The following is a 13,189-nucleotide window of genomic DNA, read 5'->3' as shown; positions in this document are numbered from 1 at the left end:
TAAAATTGACAAAAAATTAAGCCGTAAAAGTATTTTTAATGAATACATAATATCAATTTTAGAAATAATTAGTTTTTTTGTTAATTAATTGTAATATTTTTAGTGCCCTTATAAGATTCAGTGTTATTTATTACGCTAGCTAGTGTTGCACACAATATATTCGCGCAGCACAACTTTTATCTGTTTTATTAAAAGATAAAAACCAATACGAAAAAATCTAAAAAAAGCATTAATACATCAAAAATACCAAAAGTATTTAGTAATAAAATGATTTAGATCAGACATCTCTCCTGTCACTTCGAATTTTGGTTACGTTTTACGCTCTATCACATATGAGAGATTGGATTTGACGTTTTTTATTCACGGTCTAGGTTTTCACGTATCGTTGCCTTTGACGTTGTAGTGACGTAAAAACTAATACACAAAAACAAAACAACGGTAATGTAATAAATTATTTTTACGAACCTTTTTTTACAAACAACCTAACCTCAAATTTTAAAGTGTACTGAGTCTGTGAAACCTAATGCATCAATGAGATCCTATAATAGGTATTTTGGATGCAGACTCAATAATATCAATGGAATTTCAATTCAATTTATGGGTTCAATAAATACCGACTTTTCACGTTCTCCCCGCACCTCCGAGGCTTTTGACTTCGCCCAGAACCAACTAAAAGGTTACGCCTAGACAATGCCCTGACGTTTTGCAATGTTGATCGCTTTGGCATTTGAACGTATCCTTGATATTTGAAACGACTGTATTCGGATCCAGTCTCGTGTAGGATGCGGATATATAACAGAATTGACATGTTCATTTACTTTGACGGGTTCTTTATTATTATTATTATTATTTTCATATACATTTTCTAAGAAATGTTTTTTTTCTACCTATGCTTGAGAGGCTATTTCAGCTTCGCCCTAACATGTAGGTGAGCTCACGGGGCTCAAACAGGAGTGTTGCTATCACTGGCCGTAGCAAGAGCAGTGCTTCGCAGAATCTACTACCGGATCGGAAACGCGACCCACTGAGAAGATCCGGAGAGGAACTCAGTGGGCCGTGTCTGTGGGTTAATTCGGGGACCAGTGCTTGTGGTACCTAAGAGCACCGTTAATGGGTAGCAGAAAGAAATGTCCAGAAAGTTTAGCGTAACGATTAGTTATTTACATAATAAACTTATATATTGCTATAACTGGTTTGATTTGTTTATTTTCAGACGACCCCTACTATTGCGGGCTACGCGCCCGTGTGCCAAACTTCGTGAAGGCGAACGGAGCTAAAGTCCTCCCGACGATGACGGAGCGGCTCACGCTGAAGGAGGTGCCGGTGCCGAGCAAGCGGTTCAGCGTGGCGCACCCCCACGGCGCCCCTTACCCCCCGCACCCGCACATGCCCCCCGCTGCTCTCTGGCACGCGCGCTCCTACGAAAGCGGAATCGGTGCGTACAGACCCCCTCGGAAAGAGAAGCTCATGTACCAATTCTATCCGAACAGGGAGCCCAGGCTGCGGCCGCTGATCATCCAGCAGCCCCGCTAGTACATGTACAGACTAACCCCGCACTTTAATCCCACCGCCTCGACGCGGACTCTTCGCTCCAACTCTTGGTATTTAAACGTTTCTCTTATTTGGACGCCTTCGCTTTGTAGCACTCCGCCTCTAAGCTTCTCTTCTACACTCTTTGTTCTCACAACTCACGTTAATCATTATAATTCCTCATGTTTCCTTCTTCGCACTAAGGCTTATACTTAGCTGTCACCATAAAGTAGATACGCTTCTTGAAAACTATACGAAAACATTTCCGGCTAGGTTTTAATAGACGTCATTTATTTATTTATTTATTTATTTATTTAATTAGTCTACTTACAAATTAACAGTATAAACCAAAACATTTGTAAGGTATTAATAATTAGCTTAAGTAATTTCTAACAACAACAATAAATCGCTGCAAACCATCATGGAATATATCCATTTCCGGAGCATAGGCTAGCAAGCCATTAAGTAACGAGACAGCACGATGCGTCGGGGAGTTAGCGGTGTGCTGCGTACGCGCGTGCGTAGTACTAAGAAGCTGCCGCTGGCGACGCACCCCTCCACACATACATCCGCGCATGTAGCCATCAGGCACATATAACGACACTGATTCCAGTGCAGTGGAGTTATCAATTTTGTTATGCAATAGCTGATAATAATGCACCACAAGAGTCATCTTCCGTCTGAGCTCAAGAGTATCTAATCCGACCATACCAGTCACATAAAGTGATGGATACAAGAACGGATAGTATCCATACATTTTCTTGAATAGGAACCTGCAAAATTTTTTATGTAGTTTTTCCAGCATTAGCTTTTGAACTGCTTCGCGAGGATCCCACACGAGTGCGTTATATTCAAGACTACTTCGCAAATAGGCATCGTATAGCATAACAATCACACGATGGCCTACAAAGTCGTGCGTCTGACGAATTATGAACCCGAGCAGACCACTACCCCTTTTACATATATTTTGTATGTGATCTTTAAACGTTAGCTTGGAATCGAAAATAACTCCCAGGTCACGTATAACTGCCACATGATTCAAAATGACTCCAGATAAATGGTATGGAAACAACACGGGCGACCGTGACCGGCTGTAAGCAACGACCTTGCATTTATTAGTATTAAAATGCAAGCGGTTACGCTCTCCCCATTCTGCAACCCGAGTAATGTCGCGTTGCAAAGCATGGTGCTCAGCATCACACCCGACCCCAACGTACAGCTTAAGATCGTCCGCAAACATAAGACACTTGGTCCTCTCACTGAGAATAGAAGATAGATCGTTTATCATGATTAAAAACTGAGTGGGACCAAGCGTACTACCCTGACTGACCCCTGATCTTGTAAAATAAGTTTTAGATTTGAAACCCGCTAACTCAACATGCTGAGACCTATCAGAGAGATAAGAAGAAAATAATTTGAGGAGTTTTGGGGTAAATCCGAATGAAGCAAATTTCATCAACAGTACGTCATTATCGACACGGTCGAAGGCTTTTTCAAAGTCTAAGTATACAGCGTCGACTTGTTTCCCTGCATCCATTTCAGCAGCAACATAGTTGACGAAATTAATATGGTTAGTTGCCGTAGATCTACCAGCTCGAAAACCATGTTGACTGTCAGTCAATTGGTTCCGGATCTGCGCACTAACATGTTTATTAATAATGGACTCAAATATCTTTGCAAATACTGATAACACTGCGATGGGTCGATAGTTTTTCACATCTGTGCGGTCACCACCCTTGAAGACCGGAGTTACTCTAGTGTGCTTCCACGTAGATGGATATGTGGACATTTGGAGTGAGAGATTATAAATATGTAGTAGTGGTACACTAAGCACACTTATACAATCCTTAGCCAAAAAGGAAGGGATACCATCTGGACCTGATGCGGAGAACGGCTTAATGCGCTTCACAGCACAGCGCAGGTCGGACTTATCTACAGTCAATAAAGCTACTCGAGCACTGGAACAAAACTGTGATGTTATTGCTGCACCATGCTGGGCCTCAGTTGGATCTAATTTGGGTTCATCGGCTAAGAAAACTGAACTGAAGTAAGTTGCAAATGCATCTGCCGCGTATTGTCCTTCCACAGGTTTTCCCAAGTAATCATAATATTTATTACAATTATGCCTACTTTGTCTCTTATCTTTAATAAACTTCCAAAATATTTTTGGATTATCACCGATGTCTCTCTCTATACTCAACAAATATTTTTTATACGCTGTCTATATCAGATATTTTATTCTACTCCTATAATATTTAAACAATTCTAAATTTACTTCTTTTCCCTCAGCTTTGTACCTTTTGTGGTTAAAATGTTTGAATCTTAAGTTTTGTATTATTTCGGAAGTAAACCAAGTTGGGTATTTATTGGTTTGATTTGTTACTATACAACGTTTGGTCGGCACACAGTAGTCGATTATAGAGTATAATTTGTTATAAAATGTATTAAGAGCGATGTTGACATCCGTCTCAGAAACAATGTCACTCCAATCAATCTCAGCAAAAGATGCATATAGTACATTAATATCAGCTTTACGAAAATTCCATTGGAAGCCGCGATCCAGTACGTAGGCTGGATCGGATGATAGAGGGAGGGAGGGCATGCCGGCGCCGACACAGCTCCGCCTGCTAGGCCATCGCACGGATACTTCAAGCGTAGGATGATAGCAGTCCTCCGGCACGAGAGCACCGATTCCCCTCACAACACAGACACGCTCTCTGTGTAGTCCACTCAAAACGAAATCCAAGATACCTCCATGATGATTTGGAATAGTATTAAATTGCGTTAATTTACAAAAATTTAAGAAATATTCGAATTGCTCGCGTACATAGGTAGACACAGAATTTAAATTGAAATCACCAATAACAACTACTTCCACCGGTGCAAGTTTACAAATAGCATTTTCGATGGTTTGTAACACATGTATATACTCCATATTATTATAATTAGGCGGTAAGTATACTACACAACAGAGAAACTTAATATTTTTATAAGTTATTAATACAAATAAAACCTCCTGCGCCGCCGTGAGACCATCAATATTAGTAATACGGCGTGAGGAGAAAGTGTCGCGAACAGCGAGCAAGACTCCACCCGCGCCTGCATCGTTAGCACGATCCTGTCGATAGACAGTATATCCCCTAGGGAACAGCTCTCCATCATATACCGAACTAACAAGAAATGTCTCGGTAACAGCTATCAAATGTGCATTCGTATTCAAAAGTGATTTTTTAAATAAACTTAACTTAGATCTAAGACCGCGTACATTTTGATATAAAATATACACTGAAAACAGTTTACCAATATTTTTTGTATTTTTAAATGTCGCTGGGCTTACGAAATCCCCGCCGCCATGGCTTAATGCAAATATCCTCTGGCCAATTTGCCGAAGACATAACCAAACCCTCCATTTTAACGGGAACGCTTATTTTGAAAGAGGCGTATTTACCGCGAGGTTTTAGTGACTCGACTATACATACATCTTGTTTACAAATCTGCGTAAGGTGATCGCGAATGATGTCATCGGTAGTTCCCTCCTTAACAAAATAAAGGTGTAAATACTTCCATCTCTCAGCAGCCTCGATGGTCATAGTTCCGGGCGTGGCCGTTCCTTTGAGTACATTAGCTGGTGGACCTCGGGAACGACGCGACTTAACCTCAACCCACTTTTCATTGAGTGTTCCAGATTGAACCTCAGCTGTCCCGGATGAAACCGATAGTTGCGCTTTAGTGACGTTGTGATGGGTAACAGGGGCATCCGATGAAGGTTGATCCAGTGGCTTGTCATGCAAAGTGCAAACGGAATGTGCGGCAGACGTAGGAAATACTGTTGTCGCACTCGTTGTCCCTTTCTTGCGTCCAGATGCCATCGCTGTGATTGCTGACACGGCCCGAGTACGAGCCAATCGAATCGGTACTTTCTGCTTATTTGTTAACGCAGGAACAGAAATATCGCTATCTTTGTGGGTACTTGTGTCATCGGCAACAGTAACCGATGTATTTGTTGTCATAGCCAGCACCTCACATTGATTTTTGATGATCGTATTTTGTTCAGAAATAACACGCTCTAACCGCTCGACTTTAGTAACCAAATCACTGACCACTTGGTGTAACTCGCGAACAGTTTCTTCAATGCGTAACGAAGCCATTTTCTTATTATAATATTTTTTTATTTTTTTTTTGAGAAATACGAAAGTCACTATAACACGTCTATACTCGACCGACCCATCATTAGAAAGTGTCTTCGTCATAACAATAAAATAACAACCTAAATAATCTTGCAGACGGAGATCATTACGATCCATACGCGTTGTACGGGCGGCTTCCGGTGCCTGGTCGTGGCTTCCCTCCGCCTCCCGCGCCTCATGCACGACACATGTTCATTGGAGATTGGGATTAAAGTGACCGACAACTTGACAACACGACTTGACCACATTAGATCATATGACGTTGGGATATTTTCACATCGAAATATTATAAATACCAAAATCAAAACGTAAAAATCTTGGAAACATGACGATTTAAAATTGTTTTTTCACGCGACAAAACGATTTTAAATTACTATGGTTTAATTTTTAGATAATTTCGACAATGACTAAAGACTGAAGTCTTAAATATTAATATGTTTTTCAACGACGCTGTCGTGTGTGGTTGATGTGGCGATATCTCAAAAGTAATGCGTATTGTAAATAATAATCAATCTTGTAAGTAGTACGTTTTGTAATGAATAAATAATTCAACGTTGGAAATTTGTTTTTACTGTATACAATAATTGTAATTGAAACGAAATCTTGCAATGAGGAGATTTTATTTTCAATTTGCACATACATCTCTTATAATGTGTATTTAATATGTTAACCTAGTTTACTAAGTTTAAACCTTAAGTTAACTATCACTGCCAAGTTATTTAACGAATTCGTGTGAAACAGCATCACATTTTTAAATAAATAATTTCATAAGTTGTGTCAATCCTAGTCAATACAGGGTTGGGAATAATTTTAGATGTAATTTTTAGATTTTTAATAAAAACCTAGCTTTTTTACATTTGTATCGTTTTTGTACTAATTATACAATTATTTATATTGAAAATACTTTGCAAAAAACAAATGTAACAATTAAACTGCATTTTTCTCAAATAAATTATTATGCATTTCTTTTTTACATTATTTGGTTCAATTGAATACGATATTTATATATTATATACTTGAAACCACTAAAATATTAAGTATAATTTTTTTGGCTTGTGTATATTCCCTTTTGTAAGAATCAAAAACATTTTAATATATCTTCTTTTAAGTAAGTTCTTTTGTAAATAAACTAATTTTCGTTTTAAATTTTTAAGATTGTATTCATTCCTAATATCTCCTTCAATACTCAATTATTAATTTTTAATTCATAATTTACAATGTAGTTGAAGACGATGTTAAATAATTTATTATTGTCACAATTACCTTAATTAGTTTTAAATTTGTATACAGTTTTAGTTTATTATCTATAATGACGAATATGATTAAGAGCAGTTCCTTGAAGAGGTATTGCCGGATGCTTTCCGTGGCTTTTCTAGAGCGGAAACTTAGTTTGTAATGACGGAAAATATTCAAAATTAAGATTTCGGGGTGCTACTGACGTTACCATATTGTATCTTGTTTATTATTATAGATAAATATAAAGATACGTAAATAATTCATTGATAGCGATATTTTTTTTAAACGAGACATTTCATAAGCATTTTAAGCATCGACAAGATATATTTTTGTAATTATTTTACTATATACGTTTATATCACATGTAATTTGTAACTGTAATATAAGAAAAAACATAAGTTTGATATTAAAATATTTTCCATTATTTGGAAAAAAAAACATCCAACAAACAAGATCAACATCCAACTGTATTTTGTATTTTAGGGTGTTGGTTCACGAATAACATTATTGTTAAGAAACATGTATATGAATAAAGTTACATTTATTTTAGTATAATATTATTGTTTTATTTTATTTTAGTATTTTTTTATGATGGAATTACATTCCGTTTCATTTTTTTATCGAAAACTTGTACATTACATTCATGTCTTACACTGTACATTGCTAAATCGATTCAACCAAAAGCTGACGTAATCTTGTGCATTTTGTAGTTTTGTAAGGATACCTTACTTTTTCGTTACTAATGTCATTCGTGTTAATATTATCAGAATACAAAAACAGAATCTGTTCACTCTAAATTATAATAAGAACATGACAAGCACTTCAATTTGCTTCTCTACATAACCTAACTAACCGTAAGCGGTAGATAGGTAACCAGTAGAAGAAAGGGAAAAAGAGAAAACAAAATTACGGCTCATTATTACGACCCTCATAACAATGTTATCTGTCGGGAATTTACGCGGAATAGGTACCGATGAAGAGACATTGTCTCCACTTTTATTCAGATAAAAGTCATCTTCAAAGTTTTCAGGGAGCGTTTCCCTTTCCTACTGGTATTTTGTAAATAAATTACAATTATCTTAAATAATCTGACGTGAATATTTTAAAATTAAAAGAATATGAAATGGTAATTGAAAAAAATATTCATTAGTTAACGAAACTTTTGATTTAAATTTTATTAATCAAGTACATAATAATATTATAACATTCTAGTATCTAGGTTGTGTGCTTTATTTCATTTGGTTTGTTATAGTCACCAAGACCTATCCATTTTTTTATCAAATATTTTATATAATACCTGGCTTCGATAAGTTCTTCAGGGTCGCCAGATCTGTTTGAAAATAAATCTCTGCAATGGGATGTACGTGGAATAACTTTTGCTGGAGCTTCATAAGATAAATCTTCTAGAATACTTAATCTATGATATGGGTCTAGATCACCGTTAACAAATACCACCTTTGTTACATTAGGAGTTAATCCACCATACATCATATTGGTTTCCATAACCCCAGCCTCTATTCTCTTTTCGTCAAAGTTCGGACCAAAAGTTTTAGTACACATTTTATAAAACAGGTCCATACTTATATTATCAGTAAAAGGATGTTTGTTTGATGATGTGCTCGGAAAGTAACTGAATTCAGTACAAGTTTGATATGTCCATGAAACGAGCCAGTCTATTTCTTTCGTGTTTTGAATCATTTCTTCAAATTCATAATCGTAACAATTATTTTTAGTGTCGTAAAAATCGTTTTCATCTACTTTAGAAGAAAATACAAGAGAGGTATTTTTAATATCTTCGCAATACGTCTTGATGACATCTGGGTTCCCGTATTGTGCAATGTACATAAATGCAGAGCTTTTATCCAAAAAGAATAATTGCTGATTTTCGACTTTCGTCATATCGGTGTCTTCACAGATGTACTCCTCCTTTTTAAGTTGTTTAATGCCATCTACTGTTCGAAATCGTTTCTCGTATGTAGTAAAAATTTCATTAATTTTCTCCATACAGTCTTCAGTACCGTGTTGTTCAAAATCATCGCTGACGTGTTCTAAATATTCGTAGAAATCTTTCTTTGCTAATACCGGAGCGCTACTGGCTATAGCAGCATTAATTAAATTGGGATACAGTAGTCTCATCCAAGCAGCCAAATTACCTGCGTATGATCCTCCAACAACAACAATTTTCGAATTTTCATATTGAGGTTCTGATTTGACTAATTCCAACAATCTAGCAGTATCTGCGAGTGCTTGCCTTGAACTTAGGAACTTTAGATTTTCAGTTGTGAGTTCTTCAAAAGGCTTGCTCTTTCCATAGTATCTGTGTTCAGATAGCAACATAGCCCCGTTTGTTTCCTCGGCTAATTCATACAAAATACCAGTTTGAAGAAATACCTGACTTGCTTCACCCTCACCGTACATAAATAGGTATATAGGACCATCTTTCTTCCATTTATCTAATCTTTCCATATACCTCATATTCCAAGTATTTATATTTTTTTTATCGAAATGATCTAAAGGCTGCTCTATCCATTTGATTTTGATAGACGATGTATCAAATGACGTCAGCGTTGAATTTATATCTTGAAGCAAATGTCTGTACCTATTTCCGAGTCCGTTCAGTACAAATCCAAAACCAACACTAATACAAGCGAGAATTATGTTAGTCCCAATAAACAACATGTTTATCCTTCGCTATCGAGTTGTTGATAATGTTAAACACACTAATGCAAACCTACATTTTATATGTGTATTTTATGTCATTTAAGTGCACGTACCTACGATTTGAATAGTATGTCTCTCCATGCTAGTTTCCATGTAACTACATGCGGGCCTATTTACATAATTATATTTTAAGACATTTATTTAAATAATTGTAAATATGACAATAGGAATAATATTTTATTGACATAGATAGGCGGGTAGCTTTACGGATCACCTAGTTGCGAAAACCTGCTATTCAGGTACCAACATTACTGTGAATATCGGTGCCTATCTTATCACTCAACGTCGACGTCTCAGTTTCATGTGCCGTTTCATTCAGACTGTGCCGGATAGTCTCGTGCTCATCATACGGGACTTCTTGTCGAACCGCTCTTTTCGATATCGAGTCGAGGGAACCCGCTCCTCCCCACGACCTCTCACAGCTGGAGTCCCGCAAGGCTCTGTCCTTTCACCCCTCCTATTTAGCTTATTCGTTAACGATATTCCCCAGTCGCCGCCGACCCATTTAGCTTTATTCGCCGACGACACGACTGTTTACTATTCCAGTAGAAACAAGTCCCTAATCGCGAAGAAGCTTCAGAGCGCAGCCCTAGCCCTAGGACAGTGGTTCCGAAAATGGCGTATAGACATCAACCCAGCGAAAAGTACTGCGGTGCTATTTCAGAGGGGAAGTTCCACACGGATTTCCTCCCGTATTAGGAGGAGGAATTTCACACCCCCAATTATTCTCTTTAGTCAATCCATACCCTGGGCCAGGAAGGTCAAGTACCTGGGCGTTACCCTGGATGCATCGATGACATTCCGCCCGCATATAAAATCAGTCCGTGACCGTGCCGCGTTTATTCTCGGTAGACTCTACCCCATGATCTGTAAGCGGAGTAAAATGTCCCTTCGGAACAAGGTGACACTTTACAAAACTTGCATAAGGCCCGTCATGACTTACGCGAGTGTGGTGTTCGCTCACGCGGCCCGCACACACATAGACACCCTCCAATCTCTACAATCCCGCTTTTGCAGGTTAGCCGTCGGAGCTCCGCGTTTCGTGAGGAACGTTGACCTACACGACGACCTGGGCCTCGAATCTATACAGAAATACATGAAGTCAGCGTCGGAACGGTACTTCGATAAGGCTATGCGTCATGATAATCGCCTTATCGTAGCCGCCGCTGACTACTCCCCGAATCCTGATCATGCAGGAGCCAGTCACCGTCGACGCCCTAGACACGTCCTTACGGATCCATCAGATCCAATAACCTTTGCACTAGACGCCTTCAGCTCTAGGAGCAGGCTTAGGGACCTCGGTAACCGTACTCGTCGAACTCGACAAAGAGTTCGCCGTGCAACCTAACCCATGAATCAGCTCGCTGAGTTTCTCGCCGGATCTTCTCAGCGGGTCGCGATTCCGATCCGGTAGTAGATTCATTCGCGAAGCAGCTACTCTTGAGTTGTTAGGTCTCCTTCGGAGGCGCTCGGGCAGCTGTTAGCAAATCCCACCCCTCCTGGCTGAGCCTTTGCTCGCCCACCTGTCCTGGTGAAACTGGAAAGGCCTTCGGGCCATCAGTAATCCTTCAATCATAAAAAAAAAAAAAAAAAAAAATAACAGGTTCAAAAGGAAAATTTGGCCTTTATAATATTACTAGCAGACCTGGCCACACGTTGCTGTGGCTAAGGTTTTTGTTTTTAAATAAGACGTGGCCGGCTATGCTAATACCAAAAATTAACAAAGTAAGAACAATTGGATTTCACTCTATTGCGTTTACTACGAAATAAATTTAATTTATACTTTAGCCTCAGCAACACGTACTGTTTATGTTATTAAATTGTAGCTTATGTGAAACGTTGTTATTTTTAACACAGCTCTATAATTAATAAATATTGCGACCATTAATCGAATTAGAAACCATCCTATGGCCTAAATTGGAACAAAACACATATTTTAAAAAAAAGTTAAAATCGGTTCAATAATTTAGGTGTCTTTTTTTTTTATTGCTTAGATGGGTGGACGAGCTCACAGCCCACCTGGTGTTAAGTGATTACTGGAGCCCATAGACATCCACAACGTAAATGCGCCACCCACCTTGAGATACAAGTTCTAAGGTCTCAAGTATAGTTACAAGGGCAGCCCCGCCCCACCCTTCAAACCGAAACGCATTACTGCTTCACGGCAGAAATAGGCAGGGTGGTGGTACCCACCCGCGCGGACTCACAAGGGGTCCTACTACCAGTAAAAAACCAGTCCGTCGCACACACAACGACACGTCAACAAACAACATGACACGTAATTTATGTATATTAAGGTAATATATAGTGGGTGGCCGCATTCGCATCGTTAAATCGATGATTTACGGTAATCAGTTAACGCTTGGTGGTTCAATACGCTTTGCAATACAGAGTTTTAACTAAGATAGCAATTGTAACATGAACGCTGTAAGGTAAACGAAATTGCCGGCCGTGTATTAACAAATGGTAATGGTAATTCAGATAACATGAACCCCATGAAGACAAATTCTCAAAATGTTGTGATAGATCAGATTCCTTTATAAAGATAAGTCGTTCAGTGAAAATTTAAGTGCGTAAATTGTAATATACATTGGCTGTATTGATACTTTCACTGCGGTATGGTTATATTGCACAGCACTCTTAATAGACGGCTACTTTATTTTTTTATTGCTTACGTGAGTGAACGAGCTCACGGCTCACCTGATGCTAAGTGGTTACCGGAGCTCATAGATATCTACAACGTAAATGCCGTCACCCACCTTGAGATAAAAGTTCTAAGATCTCAGTACAGTTACAACGGCAACCCCACCCTTCAAACCGAAACGCATTACTGCTTCACGGCAAAAATAGGCAGCGTGGTGGTACCTACCTGTGCGCACTACAAGAAGTCCTCCCACTAATGATACTCTAATCAGATTTTTTGCTATAGCAATAAAACACACAATTTTTCATTAGTGCAACTTCAGACTTGTCCATGACGAGTTAGTTACTCGTTGCCATAGCAACAACCGCCAAACACTCCGTCAGTTTGCATCTATTTATTTCAAATTAATTCAGACTCGACCTACATTTTTGTTGGTGGATACTAATTAAGGAGGCGTTAACGTTAGTGTGATTATGGATTTTTCCGATGGCAGTGGGAGTATACGGTCCGACACGACGCGGCCAGTTTCCAGAAGGGGTTATCGCGAGCACACGAATAACGGCTCTGCTCTTTCACGGTAATCAATGTTTTAGTTTAGTTCTGGAATATTCCAATGATTTCAATTATATCGGTCTTCTCCAAGATTTTAAAACAAACGAGTCAAAATTGTCAGCATAAAAATTCACGGTTTAAGTAAAAAGAAAAATAAATAATCTTGAATAAAAAACTATTTCAGTCGATAAAAGCAAAAATATTATTTTTCAATTCTTTATTTTTTCATTATATTTTATTTATTATCTTTAAACTTATTTAACTTTAACTTTAGTCACAATCTGATTTTAAAGAATTAATTGTAGTCGTGTTGAGCCTA

General features: G+C 38.3%; 2 protein-coding genes across 3 annotated transcripts in view; one reads left to right on the top strand and one right to left on the bottom strand.

Annotated features, from left to right (window-relative positions):
- Positions 1-7,508, top strand: part of LOC101737074 (uncharacterized) — a 240,073-nt gene extending 232,565 nt beyond the window's left edge. For both annotated transcript variants that reach the window (XM_038010911.2, XM_004929973.4), the window contains 2 exons: positions 1,214-1,435; positions 5,814-7,508. In XM_038010911.2, the coding sequence (XP_037866839.1) occupies positions 1,214-1,435; positions 5,814-5,929 (338 nt within the window). In that variant the 3' untranslated portion in view covers positions 5,930-7,508. The remainder of the gene's footprint in view (positions 1-1,213; positions 1,436-5,813) is intronic.
- LOC101743945 (putative serine protease K12H4.7) lies at positions 7,154-9,478 on the bottom strand. The gene has a single exon (XM_004930201.4). It carries the CDS (start codon positions 9,426-9,428, stop codon positions 8,169-8,171), a length of 1,260 nt encoding a protein of 419 aa, XP_004930258.3. The 5' UTR covers positions 9,429-9,478; the 3' UTR covers positions 7,154-8,168.
- Between the last annotated feature and the right edge of the window lie 3,711 nt (positions 9,479-13,189).

Source organism: Bombyx mori, chromosome 5 (assembly GCF_030269925.1).
Source record: "Bombyx mori chromosome 5, ASM3026992v2".
Taxonomy (NCBI): Eukaryota; Metazoa; Arthropoda; class Insecta; order Lepidoptera; family Bombycidae; genus Bombyx; species Bombyx mori.
The sequence above is the reverse complement of the archived record's forward strand: the minus strand, read 5'-3'. Positions and strand labels throughout refer to the sequence as shown.